At 42.5% G+C, this 20093-nt stretch overlaps 2 protein-coding genes across 2 annotated transcripts; both read right to left on the minus strand.

Moving 5' to 3' along the window:
• Positions 1–2817: 2817 nt before the first annotated feature.
• Positions 2818–4892, minus strand: fem1a (fem-1 homolog a). Its single transcript, XM_039816554.1, has one exon. It carries the CDS (start codon positions 4722–4724, stop codon positions 2871–2873), a length of 1854 nt encoding a protein of 617 aa, XP_039672488.1. The 5' UTR covers positions 4725–4892; the 3' UTR covers positions 2818–2870.
• A 4339-nt stretch (positions 4893–9231) lies between these two features.
• On the minus strand, positions 9232–12281 carry LOC120567816 (C2 calcium-dependent domain-containing protein 4C-like). The gene is made up of 3 exons (XM_039814866.1): positions 12075–12281; positions 10762–11536; positions 9232–9982 (listed from the first exon to the last, which is right to left on the minus strand). Exons 2-3 carry the CDS (start codon positions 11503–11505, stop codon positions 9431–9433), a joined length of 1296 nt encoding a protein of 431 aa, XP_039670800.1. The 5' UTR covers positions 11506–11536; positions 12075–12281; the 3' UTR covers positions 9232–9430.
• Between the last annotated feature and the right edge of the window lie 7812 nt (positions 12282–20093).

The raw sequence follows: 20093 nt of genomic DNA on the forward strand, positions 1-20093 counted from the left end.
TGATTTTCTGTGTTGCTAGTGACCTCTAGTGGGAAGTTACTATTATGTGATGTTGCATTAGGAAGCGTTGACACAAAAAGGTTCATGGATCCAGGATCAGGTGTGACGGTAACTTCTCTGGCGGTGTCTCTTTTGTTGGCAGAGGAAATGCTCCCATAAATGATTTTTAACCTCATGACACTAAAAATAAGCATTGAAATGACTACAAAAGACCATTGTTTTGAGTGCACGCAGGATAGGACGCATTCTGTTTGTCACATTAACAATTGTAGCCGTCTTTGGACCTCTTGACATCATAGGTGCTATACTTCCAATGTCTACATTTGAAGTGACGTAGATGAACAGCGCAATCCCCTGGGCACCCTTAACAGAAAGGCCAGAGGTCAGGTCAGCATTAAGAGAGCTCTTTGGATGTACGATCAACACATGTTGTAACAGGGACTTGAACACCTCTCTTCAACAGCTGCTGTTTCACAATTCCCTGTGCTAACACCTGACACCCGTCACGTGCACAGTGACAATAGCACGTCATTAATATTTGAGGTTAAGCTTAACTTTCGAGCAAACCTCATTTTAAAAAGACATCAGCTCAAATTTCTTTCTGTTTTCCTGTCAGAATAATACAGTCTCTGTTGTCTGCGCGCTGTCTCTGCCAGTCACCCTGTGACCTGCCTGACAGTGCCGTATGCTATGTACTGTATAGCGTTACAGTATTCCCATTTCCAGAGTTTAAGATAGGGCAAAAGATCCCTAAAATTAGCAGGGCAAGAGCCCTGTCTCTACCGCTGCCCTGCAGCAGTGACGTTAATTGCGCTCTATTTATACTTGAAGAGTTCAGGACTCAGAAAGATCAAGTTTCTGTTATGCTTTATTTCAGTGCCCTCGAGTTTTTGTGAGCAGAGCAGTGGGAAGCCCATATAAAGAGCTGAATTAAGTGGCTACGGATTATTTTTTTATGCTAATGTTAACACTTTGGGTGCACTCTAAAATATCTCTAAAATAAGCAAATTTTATAGATTGGGCTGTTCGCATGGGGTGGTATAGGGTCTTTTGTGTTCTGCTACTGCAACTATTTCAATCCATCTAAATATGTATAATGATGCTCTTAATGCAAATGCTGCCGTTGTAAGCAACCGCACTTAAGCTAAAGAACTAGTGACAAACCGGAGCACAGAAGAATTCAAATTTTTAGATACTTTTCATAGCACAATAAGCTTAGTTCTAAAATAAAAAAAATAAAAATTCCAAGCGAGATTTTTCCAGGTTGAAAACGCAGAAAAACTGAGATCACCAACACACGCAAGCGCACACACACACACACACAGATTATGTTGTGATGCTGAACTTTATTCGACTATCTCCAACGCTCTTTTGTTCTTGAGTTATCATCAGTTAAACTAATCAGTTGAGAAAGAGAAAGGCAGCGACAGTTCACAGCCTGAATGTAAGTTGTCCATTTTTAGGGTTCAGAGCCTCACAGTGTGCATTCAACATGGTGGTGCTTAGCACAGACAAATACAACATTCATGATAACACAAGAAAAAAAACAAAAGAGACACTATTAAAAATAAGACTAAGATGCAGGAACGGCCAGTTTCATTTCTGTGAACTGCATCCGAGGTTAAAAATGGAGAAGAAGAAAATTCACTCCAAAAACAGAATCGACACAGTCATAGATACACAGTCATCATCACATTGTGTCCTAGTTCTGAAGCTGCTTCTTTTCCTGAGTGAATTGAATAGGTTTGTTGATGATGTTGATGATGATGATGATGATATTACCCAGACGTAGAGGGATGTAGGCACACTTAAGGCTCTAGTTTGGAAATTGTTCATTCGGACATAGGCAAACATTTTAAAGTAGACATTCGTAGTTCATGAAGTCAGGAGACACCAATTCATTGTCAATGAAGCAGCCCCTGGTTTGAGTCATTATCATGTTAAGATAAGCAACCGAGTAGTATGCCTGTGTAAAATCTGTTTATGTAGTGTATTTTTGCCTGAAAAATGTTGCCTCTGATTGGAATATCACAAACTGCATAGGTTGAATAAATGTCTGTGTGGGGACTGGGGAGTGTTAGTTAGTGGTACCAGCTCTTTTTACTCAAAGGGATACCACTCCTCCTCAACTCGAGTTCCTGATCTTCTTCATGTGCGTCTCCACTTTAGCTCGTTACTTCTGCTTATAATTAAGAGGGTAAAGTTAGTTGCTTTTCATTTTGCCACCAGTTTACAGTCTGTAACAAAACATGGCTCCGTGGCTGACATTTGGCACAGTAAATTCAAACACCTTCCCATATCTAAGAAGCATAGCAGATGGTATATGTGAACAAGGAGAACCAGCTTTAAAAAACACACTTCGTTCTGAATTAACTTTCAAAACAACAAGTGAGCTACCATATTCGCTCTTCATTTTCATGCATGTTATCTGGCAAGTTTGATCAGATGCTTCCTATCGGTAATACTAAAAACCTGTCTTTCATACAGTCCAGCCACCAAACACACAAGCACCATCATACTGCAAGTCTCCTTTTTACTGGGACAAAAAGAGGGCAACTGCATTAAAGCCTATATCAAGTTAAAGTTCCACCCAGGTTTAAATATCAGTAGAAACCAACAATCACTTTTAGAGCCTATGTGGCTTAACGTTAGAATCAAACGATAACTGACCAGATCTCAGCCAGAGATTTTAGCCCAGCGGCCGGATGTGTATTGCTAAGGTTGGTAGGGCCAGGAGCGAAGCAGAGGCCAAAAAGGAGACAAAGACGAGAGAATAGTGTAGAGAAGTAAGTTTGCGGCAAGTCATAGTAAGGTATGGGGGGACAGGAAGAGTAGTGCAGGGGAGCCTCAACAGGGGACAGTAGTGGAAGTCAGTGCAGTTCAATGAAAGCCTCCATCTCCTCAGAAATGAGTCCCCTGTAGGGCAGTCTGTGCTTTTCAATTGCACGCGCCGCCAGGCACTGAAGGGTGATATAGTTCAGTGGGTAGAGGGCCGGCTGCCCGGTGCTCTGCTCGTCCAGCAGCTTGTAGGCGGTCTTCCTCTGTGCATTTGTGGCGTCAAAGTGAGCCCCAGCCTTCATAAGTAGCGCCATGATCTCTGGACAGCCATTGTTAGCAGCGATGTGCAGCGGCGTATTGTTTTCACTGTCGCGTGAATCGACGTCCGCGCCGCACTCTAGGAGCAGCGCGGCCACCGCCTGGGAGGGGAAGCGGCCGACAGGGTAGCGGCCGACGGACGTGGTCTCCTTGTCTACAGCCATGTGGAGAGGAGTGAAGCCGCTCCGACCTCGAGGGTTCAGCTTCAGCAGGCGGTACACCGTGTGCTTCTTCTGATGCTCCTGCTCCGGGCTGCACTCCAGCTTCTCCAGGAGGAAGATGAGGTGCAGGATGATGGAGAGAGCTTTGGTGAACTGAGGAGCCTCTGGAGGGTTGTCCCTCTGCGCCACAGCTCGCTCTACCTCCCTCACGCTTTTCCCCAGCACGGTCATCAGATCATGAAAGGTGACGCGCGTCGATAGGGTGCCTTTGGCCCGGTCTTGAAGAACAAAAGAGAAAAGCTCTGCAAAGGACAGGAAACTGGAGGCTGTCATGGGACTGAGAGGGTCCAGGTTGCTCTGCTGCATGTCTAAAGCATATTTCCACAGGCTGATGCAGCGTTCAAAGTTGCCCGAGTCAGCGTACACAGCTCCCCTGTAGCGGATGTAATAAGAGGTGTCTGGGTGGGACGGCCCTAGGATGCGCTCTCGAACCAACAAAGCCTGCATCCTCATTTCATCAGGGTCTGTGATCAGAGCTTCCAGTTCCTCTGCGGTGCTTACCTCCTGTGCACAGCCATAGGCAGGGATAGGAGGGCCAGGCGCAGGCTTGGCCAGGAATCCAGCTTTGTCCCCCGGTTGCCTCAGCTCCATGGCCCTTCTCCAGTACCTCATTGCCCCCAAGAGATCCCGCTTTTTATCCACAAAAGTAGCCCCAAGGAGTTCAAGTGCATCGACGCGTTCCTCTCTGGAGGTGCGAGGCTGGTGGGCGAGATACTCCACGATGTTGGTGTGACCGGTTACACTTGCAGCGAGGAGCGGGGTCATTCCGTATCCATCCCTCTCCATGCGAGCGTTGCACTTTAGCAGCATCTTCATGATGTCCAGGCTACCTGACTCCGCACAGTCATGGAGGGCGGTGTTTCCTTTTACACTCTTGCGGTTGACGTCGGCGCCACGGTCCAGGAGGAACTTGGCTATCTCCTTGTGGCCCTTGTAACAGGAGATCATGAGGCAGGTGTGGCCGTGGCGGTTGGCTACCTCCATGTCGGCTCTGTGCTCCACCAGGTAGCGGACGATCTCCAGGTGACCGTCGAAGCAGGCAGCTCGGAGCGGCGTTGAGTTAGTGAGGGTTGCGTTGTTCACCGAGGCACCGTGTTTCAGTAGCGTCTTAACCACAGGGAGGTGACCGGCTGCCGAAGCTGCCCACAGCGGCGGAGCCCCCTCGATGGTCTCGCCGTCAAAGTTAACCGCCCCCCCGAGTTCAACATTTGCTTTACAATGTTCAAGGAGGTAGTCTACAACCTCTAGATGTCCGTATCGAGATGCTATCAACAGCGGGGTGCCTCCCTGTGTTTTCTCCTCGGCTAAAGCCTCCAGCTCCTCGGGAGTTTTGTTGCTCAGCAACTTCTGGATAAGTTTCAGCTTACCATCTCTGGCCGCGTTGAAAACCGCCGTCGGTATATCCATTTTACAGGCTCTGTGCTGCCGCGCAGGGCACCAACCCCATAACCACTCGTTTATGGAAAAACTGACGAGTCTGTGTTTTTTTTTAAATAGCAGGGAGCAGGTATCTTAGTTCGGACTCGGTTACTAGCTCACAGCTTTCTGCCATTTTGAGGTTGCTGTCAAGATGGCGTTTGTGTTGTTTGACAGGTCTATGTTTAAGATTGCAGCAAGGCATTGTGGGGGACGTAGTTTTGATGGAATTCCTTCATCCTAGAGCAGAAGGCGTTTTACATTATAAAGAAATACATGTCCCATGATGCATGTGACTTAAATGACCTAGCATCTGATGGGTTCGTTTGTTATGGTTGTTCCGACCAAAAAAAGAAGCACCACCACCAGATAGACAAGGGAGCCAGCTGATGCCCGGCTCACAAATCAAATACACCCCCAGAAAGTACTCCATGAACTCGGTAAACTGATTCTCATCACTATGGATACGTAAACACCGTCAGTTATACGATAAAAATAGACATTTGAGGGGGGGGGGATTCCTGTGGACATCTGTGCAAATCATATTCGTAGCTAGCCTACAATCCTACCATTACGTATGGTTATTACATAAATATATATTTTTGATATTATAATATTTTTAATGGAGGTATATTGTGTCATCCCAAAATATGCATTTGATTATTTTTGTAATGGCAAATGATAGAAAACACATTCACTATTTAATTGAACAAGCTGTGAAACTTACAGCATTGAGGACAGGGATGAGGTACTGAAGTCAAACACAAAACAAAGGTGTCGCCCCCCCCCCCCCATGATGTCAAAGACAGACATTTATTTGTATACTCATTTTATAGGTTACCGTTTATTCACAACACAGCATTTAGGTGATTTGTTTCCACAATGTGTTTGTTGCATTACGGAGTTATTAGTTTTGGTATGGTACTATGCAATTCTAATAGCACCCAGATAATCATATCTTAAGAACCCTGATATTAAAGGGGAACTATGTAGTTTTTTTTTAGCTTAATTTACCTTAACTGAATAGCTTTGGAGTCATTGGAATGGTTATATGACTTTTTTCGGGTTGAATGGCGGTGGTCTCGCTCCCCCCTAGCGCCTGTGAGCGGAAAAACCACCCTTGCAACTTTCGGCCTGCGAGCCACCGGCCTCAGCGTCAGGAAGTATCGCGTGACATCAGGTCTCGCGATGTAACAAATTGCTTCACTGCACTGCACACATCCGCCCGTTCAGGAACCGGCTAAAAAGGTAGCGATGGAGTTTTTCACACTATCGTCATGGCTGAGCTGGCAAAAAAAAGCAGAAAGTTAGGAAAGCATTGTCGGAGGAACAGAGAAAGAGGAAACGGCAGACTGACCGAGTGAGGAGTCAGACACAAGTAAACATAGGAGCTGCCAAATATCTATTCCGAAGCTGTAGGGGGGGGGGCTCTATAGAGAAACCTGCCAGCAAAAAGCAAGAAAACAGTGAAGAAATGGCCAAAACTGCAGAGTGCCTCTTTAAAAAGCTGAAAAATATATATTTTTAAAAACACTAAGTACATGTTGAAACGATTAAGCTGAAACCTATATGAGGAAATCGCATTACTCTATCCTATTGTTGCAAAGCCAGTGGCCAGAATATTGACTGTGCATGGACACCAGGGCCTTACATTCAGTGAAATATGGATATTGACTTTTCCTTCTGAAACGCTCCACAGTATGAAAAATCCTCCACCTACTTTAAATGCGACATGGTATGCAGTATATTGCAGCTGTTGATGAGAGTTAGGCAGTGAAGTAGGATTAGAATATTTTATAAATTCATCAAAGTTCACTTCTGGGGGGTTTACTGAAATGACACCTGTGTTTGCCGACAGCATCACAAATCAGGATGGCATTTTTTTTTTAGTTCTTTCTTAAACTAAAAGATGGAAACCAAAATCATCCTTGAACAAATTTACAATTTGTGTAATGTTCTCTTTATAGAATATACGGTATTTATTTGCAATACTAATTAAACTAAAACTTGAAATGATTAAAAGAATGTAACAGTGGCCATTTAGAAATCAAATTCAGTACACATCAAACTGTGTCAGAAGTATTACCTCGCTGGCATGTGTGATATCAACTGCATACATTTCTTTGTCAAAAAGCAGATTTTAATCGCCATTTAGCGTGAATGGGAAAGTGCCTGGGTGGCATCTCAAATCCCTCCATCACTTCTGTCAATATCAAAAATATACTCTATCTATCTATCTATCTATCTATCTATCTATCTATCTATCTATCTATCTATCTATCTATCTATCTATCTATCTATCTATCTATCTATCTATATATATATATATATATATAATATATAATATCACAGTAACAAGGTCGATGTAACTAATAAGTAGTACTGTATATATATAAAATATCACAGTAACAAGGTCGATGTATCTAATAAGTAGTACTGCTTAGGTTTTTAGAGTCCCTGCTATTTTGGTTTCTAATCTATAACACATCAACTGCTATCAGATTTTGATTAAAAAGTATCGCTCGATCCAGATTGGTGCACTTTTCCACCTGAGCACTTCAAATTACTAAGAAGAGCCTAGCGACAAACGGAAAAGACATAAATATTTCATGTGAAATAAACAAAACTGTTCAACTAGAACATTTTGATTTCATGTAGGACCCCATTTCTAATTCTGCTGTTATGATTATAGGCTGACTTGTTTTGCTTAATTCAGGGATTATTAGGCAATCACTTTTCAATTTGCCTCACCAAGTCTACAGAGGCAAAGATAACGACTTCATTTTTCTTCAGTTTTAGTTGCTTTCAAGTCTGTGGTAAATAAATATTCTTGAAGCTCACAGATGAATGTGTCCCACGTGGGTACTTGTTGTGACTTATCTCAGTACTTCATAAGCAAATGGAGCTGGCTGCAGATCACCCAGGGGCATAAGCCCGAGAGTGTTCTCAGAGGGTTTACATTTTCTAATGAGATGTAATTTTCTTTCCGTTTCAGGGTAATCACCAGTCACCAGTCAGTTCACAGTTGCCGAAAAATTACTTTGACGCTGTAAATGTATTTTTTTCCAGGGCATTATGAGGTGTGATTCTGATGTTTGACCAGTAGAGGAGGCATAAGATCCACACTTGGCTAACTGTTGCTCAGTGGGACCACCCCTGCATGCCTGACAACTGTATTAGTGTGGACTTCAGGGTATGTTTTAGTATTTCTCCTCCCTCAGAACAAATTAATTTCCATTTATCAACCCAAGCATTGAAGCTATAGATTAAGATTATAGCCTCACTATAAAGAGAGATAAATGATATCTAGAGCAGGAGAATGCGTGCCAACATTTGTTTCAGGAGGCACATTCTACCTCCTGCCATCCTTAATAACTATTTGAACCTATAGACTGTATAAAATATGGACGTAATCTCTGTGTTATCACCCATAGGTTTCTGAAGAGCCAAAAATCAAGCTCAAAGTGGGCGGCTAATTCAAAAATGGGCAAAGAGGTGGAGCGTGGATAGAGCTGAGACAGGCCGAATGAAGCTTACAGGACGTCTTAATATAATTTAAAAGTGTGATTTATCAAACATTCGCCCCCCAGGTGTCATACAGGGTGAATTTAGCTATAGAGACCAAACTGATTTTGTACCAGGCTGTAAACAGCAGTTTTATTTTGCTGTAAAGTTGGGCATTTTAACGTTAACGGTCTATGGAGATTGACTCCGTTTTGGAACCAGCCTTTTTTGGCACTTCTGCTTTGGATTCATTTTACAGCACCGGCGCTTGTTCGAACCTCACTGGAGAACCAAACAGGTTTTTAAAATTAAACAGGGAGTTTGCATGCACAGAGAAACATTATTGCGTGCAGAGATCCAGAATTAATAGCCTCACAAATGAGATCCAGTGTGTGTCTGTCTCAGAGGACCCAGCCTCATACTTGTTTGCAAAAATGGAAAGCTTTTATAATCATTTCCTAGGGCTTGTGCTGCATGCTGCGGAATTATTAGGACAAAAATCACTGTAGACAAAGCTGCAGGGTAAAAAAAAAACTTCAGTAAGAGTTTAGCTTTTTTTTTTATTCACAAGTTTAAAAGCATGTCACGTAGCAACAGTCATATTAACATTACATGCGCTGGCAATTAAAATCTAATTCAAATATAAATTCTTTCACAGAAGCATTATTAGTTTCCACAAGAACGTGCAAAATCCCACATGTAATATTACTACATTATTACAAAAACCACAGCTCCAACTTTAACAAGATCATTGCATCACAGCGGATATGATATTGAGCCACATTACCAAGCTCATGAGAGAAGGCAACACTTTTTGTAACTAAATAATTCACGAGGAATACACAAACAAGGACAACAGCCCCACGGTTCACGTTGCTGATATACTGCTAAGTAAATAAATAAATAATGCTGGTTGCACTTGTTTAACCTGGACAGACCTTTGAAAAAAAAAAAAGAAGAAAAGCAAGTGATGACAACTTGATAAAAGGGGACTTTTATTTCTACAGAGGCTTCAGTTTTTTTTTGTCCATTGATGTACATAAAACAGTGTGCAAGATACAACTCCCTTGTCATCAGCATGCTTTCGCATGCCCAGTATTTATCAGATCTGTGCAGTGGGATAGAAAAGGTAGCCAGAAGAAAGAAGAAAAGGGCCCGCTCATTGTTTCAGCCGAAGTCTTGACAGGGGTTCCCTAGAGGCCTGAGAGCAGCTCGCTGAGCAGCACCTCTCTTTCTCCAAGAAGCACGTCCCTCCTCAGGCTGGTTCCTTTGTTCACTACCTTTATCTTCATGGCCAGACTCTTTACCTGCGCCTGTGGCAGCGAGTCAAAAAAAAAGTCTTCGTTGAATACGGGATTCCTGCTATTCTTGATGATGGTGCTCCTCTGTTTCTGCTGCTTGCCAGGGTTTAGGTAGAGTGCCACGCAGCAGTTGATGCTTTTAATGTCCGTCTGCCTGTCGTAAAGGGCCTCGGCTGCGAGCACGCGCACCCTCAGCAGAGCTGCCTCTGGGTCGTAGTGGGTGCTCAGCTTCAGGGTCCCCCCCTTGTGGAGGTTGACGGTGTGCGCGTGCTGCAGGAGGTTCGACGCCGGGCTCCTCGAGCTACCGCTTTTACATCCCCGGAAGGCGGGAGAGGGAGGGCAGCGCGTGCGGCGACGCTGCATGTTGGGGCTGTTGTCTGCTGAGCTGCAATCATCGGTGGAGAGAGAACTGTGGCGCGCCAGGGAGCGCTTGGCACGCGACACCTTGAGGGAGGGAGGGAGGGAGGGAGGGAGAGAGAAAAAGCAACTGGTAAACATACAGAAAGACGCCTCATGGTGAATCGAACAAGGAAAACACTTTTGTAACAGTTTCATTAATAGCTTCGTAGCAGCCAATCCGTACACACACACACACACACACACACACTCTTCCACTTACAGAGGCTGTTTACACAGCAACTTTCTCCACATAACACGCAAACGTTTCTTTACGTTCTGGCCGTTCGTTTACAAGACAACAGCGTTTTGGGGGGGTGGTGCAAAGGAACTTTTGAAACCGATCAACTCTGTATCATGATTTATTGCATTTCACTTGGTATTATAGAAGAGAGCTTTTCGCTAGGTCACTTCTGTACTCCTGCTGTGAGTACTGTTAACTGCCTCCTTGTTGGGTTCTCAAGTAAAAGGAACTTTGATATAACTTCAGTGGTCCTGTCTATTCTTGATAACGAAAATTATTCCAACAGGGTGCCAGAGTGAAATCTTTTGAATACGCAACTCCAGTAAACAAAACGGGTCTCTGTGGAGCCAGAGCCGGACACCAACTCAGATTTTAAGCGGAGACGGGAAAGCGGTGCAATCTCATTCCCACCTACCCCTCGGACTACAGTAGACCTCCCAGTGAAGGTGGACCTCGGCAGTCCGTTCAAAACAATGGTGTCTAAACGCCGAACGTTTTTTTTTGAAAGGTAAATGAAAAACGTTTCCCCGTTTCTAGCGAGACCGTTGTCGTGTAAACGGAAGCCACAGAAACGGGTCCTCACCTTGGCTTGTGTCTCCTTGGTGATGGAGCGTATGAGAGAGGCAGAGCGGGACAGGAGAGGGGAGGTGAAGGGGGAGGACTCTGCAGAGGAGCAGGTGTCGCTCTCCCCACCGCTGAAATAGCGGTAGGGGTTGGAGTCAGCTGGGGCTAGAAGAGTCCCCCCCTGGGAGCGTCTCTGGGAGTTCGGGGAGGTGAGAGGGCTGCTGGGGTCGCTGTGGAACAGGCTCTCCTTGCGACGGGTATGAGGAGACTCCACCAGGGTGGAGAAGCCATAAGAGGTCTGAGCCTTGGGGACGTACGGCAGAGACATGGCAGTCTGTGACTGGGGGTCAGCGTTAGTGTTGACGCTGACCCGGTCCACAGATCCGGCACCTGGCTCATCAGCACTCTCTATTTGGATGATGTGACGGTTGGCTGACTTCTGGAGATTGCGTGCGTCCCCCCCCAGGCGGGAAAAGAGGTGAGGGCTGCAGGGGTTCTTGCTGCTCCGAGCTCTGGGGCTCTGGCTGCAGATGGCATGGTCAGACACGGAGGGCCGTAATGTGGAGCAGTGCTGTGGTTCTGGGGTATGAGACTCTTCTGGTGGGCAGCAAATAAGTTTGGGGGGGATGAAGAAATCAGGGATCTTTTCCGGAGTTAGGACGTTGGCATAAACAGAGACAGGAATGGCCTCGACTGTCTGCGGGGGATGGGAGTGTGTCCCACTGCTCTCCACAGAGCTACGGAGCTTCTCCAATAGCCACATGCCCACTCAGACGCCTCAGCTCACAGTATCTCTGTTAACAGAGAAGTGATGCATCAAGAGGAAAAAGCACATTCAATGATAACAAATCAGACAAAATCAATCATCATTTTGTTGAGGTTTGCTAAATATTATTCCCCTTAAGACATAAACTTAGACTAATTATCTGTGTCTTTACAAATATCTTTTGAACCATGCAGCAATTCAGCAAAGGACAAGAATGAAGAGTAAATATTGTAGTGGCATTCAAGAAGCAAACATTTCTTTCGCAATTCAGACTTTAAATGAGTGTCCAAGCATTTCCAAAGTGAACTTTAATTGAATGTGAAATCAATGCGCAAGCATAGTGAGATAAAAGCAATCCTTAAATCTCCTGTAACCGATTTGTACGAGCGCTATTGACATTTGTATCATCTATTCCGCTATTTCTTTCCAATTAAAATCACTTTAAGTCATGGCTAAAGGCAATCCTTAATTGAAATGAGCAAAGGCGAATCTGAATAACTTTTTTCCTCAAACAAATACGCATTTACCATCCGTCGCGTTTCACATCGAACATGAAATATACCAACCTGTTGGCTGTATAACTCTTTTCCTTCGAAAATGTGATCCCCGGCTGCGCTCGTCTGCACCCTCTCCAAAAGTGTCCAAGCGCTCTGTGCGTAAAAGGTGTTTTCCCGTGAGGCGAAGTCCAAGTGTGATCCAAAACGCTTGCCAGCGGGAAAAGGGCTGCTGGATCAGCCACTCTCGCTTTATATGACGGGGATCTCTCTGACTTCTGAGCCAATGAGAAGGTTGTGAAAGCTTCCCATGATCTTTTCCATACATATATTCCCTGCGCAGGCACCGGGGGAGGGAGGGGCGGGGGGGCGGACGGACGGGGGGACTCATTTAACGGCTGTTGTTTCATCACCCACAAAGGTTACGTTCACGTAACCTATTCTCTCATGTATTATTATCTCTGTATAATGCATGGCGCAGACAGACACCTTCATCGGATGGTGTCAAACTGATGATGATGTGGAGTGACTATGCTGTTTTTACGTCCAGCATAAACTCATTTACCAATTCTACTGGAAGAGAAAGTGTTAGTCTTTACACTAAGTGGATTTTGCACAGGACACTGGACAAAATAAAGTAAACACACCATGACTGCACAGGAAACTGCACAGGTTTAATCCCAATCACAAAGAAAGCTGAATTATCATTCTGCCTCTGTTTTAAAACTTTTCCATACTGCAGGGCATTGCTCTCAGCTCGCCCAGATAAGCCTACAGCAGGGGCGATTCTAGGATTAAACCTTTAGGGGGGGCTCAGCCCCTAATGAGAATGTGACAGGGATACAGTGCCATGCAAACCAAAAATGTTTCAGTTCCCTCTAACGTCCGTTTTCAGAGCATCAGAGAGAAGCGCAGTCATTTAAGTTGCACCTAATAAGGCACTGAAATCCGCGTTGCTATTCGGTCCGGTAGATAACGGTCGTTAAGGCACCGGTGCCGTATTAGCACCGGGTCTGTGCAGGTGCGATGGATCGCGTACAAACCAATAGGGTGTTGGAATGGTATATGTTTATACTTCTCATCCAACCACAATCAAATTCACTCTCTTCGGATGGTACGATTTATCTGGATAGGGTTTTTTTGTGTGTGTTTTTTGAACGATGACGAGCCGGAATGAAAACAAGCCCAAATTGAAATAGGAGTAACGAGGCTATTATTAAAATGTAAGGAGTATAAACTACAGATAATTGCGTAAAAATGTAAGGAGTAGAAGTAAAAAGTATGCTGTAAAATAATTACTCCAGTAAAGTATAGATACCCAAAATTTCTACTTAAGTAAGGTAACGAAGTATTTGTACTTCGTTACTTGACACCTCTGGCACTATTAACACCTGAAACTTTATAAGTCACAGTAGTAACGACCAATTTGACACAATGTTCTAACATTCAGCAATTTTAGTTGCTTACGTTTCAATTTGGGTTCTAATCTGCGCCATGAAATTACCAATTTCTTCTTTGGGGACTACCAACGTTAAACTTCACAACCGCACTCCTGCTCTCCCTCTGACAGATTAGATGGAGACTCAGCCAAAATCGGGAGTCCGGCACAACCACCTCTGATTGGCCAACATCGCGTTTCTGTTAACCCTTTCCATGACTGGGCTACAGGTGCATAGCATTGGTGACAGCGACACAGGATATTAAACCTGTTTTAAGCCCTTTGAACCTGTAATTGTTTGTCTTCTGTCACTAACAGACAAGTTCGCAAACTCTAACTACTTGCCCTCCTAAAAAGGGCCTCAAATCGCCAATGGCCTACAGTATAAATCATTTCAGCTTGTCATAACTGGAACATAGAAAAGAGTTCACATCATGTCAAGTCCCTACACACTTTCTTCCAGTCAGTTTTGGGAAAGTTTCTTAAACTCCCAGTGTTTGCCCATAAATCTTCTCATGTACGCTCCACTGACTTTGATATAGGCCTACATGCTGCCAGGATGTGTCCCTCGTTGAGCTGTCACATCCACAGACTCTCAGCTGCTTGCTGGATCCAAAATTGTGACAGAGACCTGTGGTGAAAGCTGCCGTCTGTAGTTTTGGACCCAGTCTCTGGAACAGTCTCTCTCTTCATCTGAAGACAGCAGCATCACATGTTTAAAGACACACTGAAAACTCACGTTGTAAGATGTGCTTTTATCTATAATGTGCTATTTAGAGTTGGAACACCTAGTCAATTCATCGATTAGCTGATCCACAGGAAATGAATAGTCGACTGTATCGGTAATGGATGAAATGTTTACCATTTTGTCATTTTTCAGATGAAAATCACATTTCCTTGTTCCAGTTGTGAGGATTATTTTACTTTTCCTTCTCTTACGTGACAGCAAACCAAATATCTGGGTTTTGGATGGTTGATTATCTGGAGCAGTGAATATACTTTAATATTTTCTTGGCATTTTAGGCCTTTATTTGTGACAAGACAGCTTAGATATGAAAGGGGAGATAGAAGGGGAATGACATGCAGCAAAGGACTGCAGGTCGGAACTGAACCCGGGGCCACTGTGTTGAGGACCGAGCCTCTGTATACGGGTGTGCGCTCTACCAGGTAAGCTACCCAGGCGTCCATATTTTAATATTTTCTGATATTATACAGGCCAAAGGATTAATCAAAAATAATCAGCAGATAGACGATGATGAATGAAAATAATAAAAATCGTGTTTGATGCAATCCTAGTTCTATTACTTCTCTCCTGCCATTCTTTTAAAGCACCATTTCTCCTATTTGACTGTATGGATATGTATTTGTGTATAACAGTTTTTTTGGTTCCCTGCATTTAACTATTTGGCAACACAACGTTAACCTCTCCTATTTAGCATTTTTAAAGCATTGTATAAAACAGAGTTGTAAGCAGATATAGTGTAAAGCAGTGTTTCTCAAACGGGGGTACGTGTACCCCTAGGGTTACTTTGGAGGACTGCAGGGGGGTACGTGAGATATTTAACAAAATGTTTAATAGTTGACAACAGGCTGTTGTCCAGAACATTGTTCCTCTTTATGTCGACTTTTTTTCCTACCAAAAATGTGACATTTGTGTCGCCTTCTTTGGACCTATTCTTGCCTTCCTTCCTTCTGCTGTCCTACTTTTTACAAGTTTCTCGCTTAAGTCACTGTTTTTGAAGTTTTTGATACTATTTTTGACCTATTCTTGTCTTACCTCCTTCCTTCAAGGTTTTGTCTTTTTTACAGTTGTTGTCAGCATTTAAATGTTTTTTTCAGTTACAAGGCTGTACTGTTCCTCTTTATATAGACTTTTTTTTTCTACCAAAAATGATTAGCGCTGGTCAGCGGGTACTTGGCTTAAAGAAACAATTCAAATAATGTACTTATTGAAAAATGTTTGAGAACCACTGGTGTAAAGTGTAAAGTCTTATATATTATTTTAAGTTGTTTGTCCTGATATTCATCACTTTGAGCTGCATCTCTTGTGTGGAAGAAGACCTGACAGTCACTATTCATCTCAGGAGCAGCCCAAAACATGCCGTGCCTGGGCGGCAGCTTCACAAAAGAAAGCAAAAAATTACATAATTGGATGGGGGCGGGGAACTAAATAATCATGGTAACACAATGAAAAACACACATCTGTGACATTATTTCAATTCATGTTAATGCATAGTCAGCTCAAAAAGTTGCACAATATTGGGTAAGAACATAAAACCTGCGAGCAAAATAAAAAATGAATACAGATTCATGAATTGTCTTTGTTTTCTGTCTGGACCAGTTTCTGTTTGGGAAAGCCAAATAATGCATTCAACCCACAGTGTCTTTTACCAGGTGTAAAAACATGGAGGTGGATCCGTCATGGTATGAGCAGCCATCTCGTAGGAGTCATTTGGACCAGTCATTGTTCTGCAGGCTTTTAAAAAACAGCCCACTAATGTGAGGCCATTTTTCAGGACCAGTTGTACAAATACTGTCCCTTCATGAGATATTTCAAGTCAACAATCCCCCACACCTCGCTGCATGACCAATATTTTTGTTTTCATTATTTTGTCCATAGCAGAAATACGCTATTTGTGTATCTACATAATATTTTTCATTTGATGTTTATTTATGGGGACTATAGACCTATGCCACCCATCACAGCATTTATGGCCAAAGATAATTTGCAATGCCTGTCCCTAAATGGACGTTTAAAATACAATAAATGTAACACTTAAATAAAAGACAGTAGAGGACACAAACTCAACAATAGATACATACCTTAAAACGCAAAACTCAGAACTCAAAAAGAAAACACAGACAAAACAATACAAGACACAGACTAGTACAATAAAGCACCATAAAATAGGAAGCACCAGATCATGCATGACTACATGACTGCTCCCTCTTCAAAAACAATTTCAGATTAAGTTTAAAAATGATCCCAGACAGCATCCAATTTGAGTTCAGTAGGTACTGAGCCGAAAAGAAAACAGAACAGACAAAAACAGAAAAGGCTGTTTGTCCTAATGAGAATTTACGTAAGGGCACCTTGCAATTCCAGTTTTAACATTATTATTGATGACAGGATCATTAAAATGCTGTTGTTTATTTTCACACACAGTTAGAAGACCCGTAGATTGGCTACTTTTTGATTTTGATACTTTGCATGAATATTTCTCCTTGCGGTTAGAGTCTGATCTGCTTGGCTGGATGCACAAAAGGTCTCTCTATGAGTGTGTACAACCCTTCTGCCTATAGCAGCATATACTTAGAAAAAGTAATCTATGTAGAGGATCGTACAGTTTTGGTTAAAGCTATGTGCGCAACTATTTTATAGGAATGAATGTCCGTTACATTCAAGCCATTGCCAAATTATCAGCTCCACAAAACTCTCTTTGTATTTCTAAGTATGGCTATGTTTAGAAAAATGGTGCACTCCGGCAACATTCACGCACAGCAGCTCGAGAGATGCAGGATAATTACCTCTTCTCAGGGTTCCTGCATAGCTCACCTGGATAGCTCCCCATGTGCAGAGGCTTAGTCCTTGCAGCAGTGGCTGCAGGTTCAATTCTGGCCTGAGGCCCTTTGCTGCATGTCATTCTCCCCCTTTTATATCTAAGCTTTATCAAATAAAGGCCTAAAATGCCAAAAAAATTGCCTCTCCATCATGTTTTTTTTATCCTTTTGTCCTCTTTGATTTGATTGGTTAAACACTACTAGCGACTGTGTGGAAGAGGGGTGGGGGTGGTGCGCAATCACCGAAGACTTGCATCACGTGGATTCATGTGCATTGTTTAGAATTTCACTATAGCTTTCAACAGTTTTCTCCCATTTTCAGTACAGTCACAATTTATTTTACACTTTATTGATAAAGTGGGGAAATTAATTTGTCTTTCACGCTGTTGTTAGAGCGCACTACACACAAATGAAATACACAAACATGCTCAGGTCCTATAGAAATGGAAAGATGTCAGAGTGAGGGGGCTACGACTGCTGGTCAGCTTATTTAATTAGGGTAGTTTTAAGTGCACTATTCTGTTTTTCAGGAACACCACATTTTAGTTCAACCATTCACATCCGGAACCTGCCCAGTACGGTACAGTCTGATCTGTTAAAGAAGGAATATATATTTATACAGTATATATATGATCCCTATAGTTGAAAGACTTCCAGCTAGACATTTGGTTCCTTGTTCAACTATCTCTAAAAACTGCAACAACTAACATGTATCCAAAGACATGATGAAGGAAAAAACAGGAGGCTTTATTGCAAACAGTGACAACACTCATCTCAACTCATCTCATCTCATGTATCTCAACATAAGCAGAATTATTAGTGAGCGGGTTGAAGTGACACAATCAACCTAACTGAGTTAGAGTGGCTCCAATGCAGCTGTAAGAACCTGGAAGACAAACGCTGAAGAAGGCTTTTAGCTGTAATTGTTGTCTATTGTGGCTCAACAATACTTTCAAAAATAGATTGTAGCCAATCATAGATAAGCGATGAGCCATTAGATTAGTGCTTCAGGAGTGTGACTCATCCACTATAGCCATCCATTTAGACATTCAATCAGTCAACTATTTACTGATTGTTTTAAAGAAATGCCTACCCCTTTTGGCCCTGAACGAGATACGCTAATTTACTATAACAACACTAAATATCTATAGCCAGCAGCCACGTGAGCCTTTAATGTTTATTACACACCATAAAAGATGTATGAAAAAATGCATGGATGAAAATGAAGTCACAAATGTGTTATTCTTAGATCCATAACACTAGTAAGAAAAAAAAAATCCTGGGTGATGCCTTTGCTTTCCATAACACTAGTAAAAAAAAAAAAATCCTGGGTGATGCCTTTGCACGCCTGCAAAAAAAATACACAATATGCATCTGTGAGTGTGCATTTATTTTTATGATTTTCTTGTGTGCATGTAATTCGATTTACATTTCGATATTTCTTTAACCACTAAAACCATTAAAGCATGAACATACTTTTGTGATAACTTGTAATATTATGAAGAATACATTTTATTTAAATAAGAAAGAAAAAATAAAAGAAGGCAGCTACCTCACTTTAACGGCCAAGGCTGGTGTGCTTCTGTTTATACCGAGGACTTTCACGCTTCACATCTGATTCTCCCCACAACCTCTCCGACTCAACCAATTGTTTAGTTGTAAGTGCAAGCAATCTGGTGCAGAAGCTCCCATCTACTTCTGGTGTTTTTAGTGATCCACAGAGGGTGCATAAGTTTTATGAAGAAAAGGGAGTCCAGCCAAACACTTTTTATTTCAAACAAGTAACAGAGGAACTGGTACTACAAAAACTCAAAGGCCTGAATCCTTCCTAGGCTACCAGTTTTGACAACACCCCTTCCAGATTTTTAATTGATGCTGCTGAAATGTTCACTCCTGTCATAACCTGTCTTATTAATTTATCCATTGAAAATAACCATTTTCCAAATAAATTTAAGGTGGCAAGAGTGATACCTTTATATTAAAAGTGGCCCAAATCTGATCCTGGAAATTTCCGCCCTGTATCTATTCTGTGTTCAATATCAAAAATTGTTAAAAGGATCATTTATTAGCAAATAGACAGTTATTTAGCAGAGCAGAACCTTTTATTTGACTTTCAATCAGGCTTTAGAAAAGCCCATTCCACTGATACCTGTCTGTTTTATCTTTCAGACTTTATTAGGAAAGAGGTAGAAAAGGGGAACTTTTGTGGCATGGTGTTAATAGACCTTTTGGCTTTTGATACAGTTAAGTATAATATCCTTTTGAACAAACTCAAAGCTCTGGGATTTGCAGTGGGTGAGGTCATACCTGGTTGGCAGAGAACAGGTGGTAGATGTGGAAGGGACCTTGTCCTCTCCACTTAAATTAACTTGTGGAGTTCCCCAGGGGAGCATTTTAGGTCCTCTCTTTTTTTGTGATATGTCAATGACATGCTGTCAACCATAAATTGTAATTTGTTTTTATTTGCAGATAATTCAGCTATTCTAGTCTTTCATAAAGAAAAATCAGAGGTGGAAAGGTTGCTTAGTTTAGAGCTCCTTAACCTCAGTGCTTGGTTAACAGACAACAAGCTGTCTCTCCACCTTCGGAAAACAGAGTCAATTCTTTTTGGGTCCAGACTTAAACTGAAAAAGTCTATGGGGTTCAGGGTAGTCGTAGGTGATGTTGAAATTATAGTATACCAACAAACTATCAGGGGAGTTTATGGCCCGAAAATGTATCTCAAAGGTAAACCAAAGGACTAAGTTCCTGGCAAGAATATCCAGCCTCTTAGATAGTAACACTTTGAAAATCCTGGCCAGTGCTCTTGTTCAATGCCATCTTGACTATGCCTGTACATCTTGGTACACGGGCACTACTAAAAGCCTCAAAGAAAAGCTACAGATCTGTCAAAATAAACTGATCAGAGTGATACTTAAACTCCATCCTAGAACTTATCTTCTTCCTGACCATTTCTCCAGTCTTAGGTGGCTCAGAGTGGAGGAGAGAGCTTCCCAACTTAAACTGTGTTTAGTTTATAAGATAAGAATAACATGGCACCCAAGTATTTATGTAATTACTTTTTTATAAAATTAGTGATATGTACAGCTAAT

The sequence above is a fragment of the Perca fluviatilis genome, chromosome 11 (genome assembly GCF_010015445.1).
Source record: "Perca fluviatilis chromosome 11, GENO_Pfluv_1.0, whole genome shotgun sequence".
NCBI lineage: Eukaryota > Metazoa > Chordata > Actinopteri > Perciformes > Percidae > Perca > Perca fluviatilis.

What these genes read in the sequence shown, in the direction of transcription:
- fem1a (XM_039816554.1), bottom strand. Translation starts at nt 4,724, where the DNA reads ATGGATATACCGACGGCGGTTTTCAACGCGGCCAGAGATGGTAAGCTG.
- LOC120567816 (XM_039814866.1), bottom strand. Translation starts at nt 11,505, where the DNA reads ATGTGGCTATTGGAGAAGCTCCGTAGCTCTGTGGAGAGCAGTGGGACA. An exon ending in CCAAGGAGACACAAGCCAAG is followed by an intron (nt 9,983 to 10,761) that starts GTGAGGACCCGT and finishes CCCTCCCTCAAG; the next exon opens with GTGTCGCGTGCCAAGCGCTC.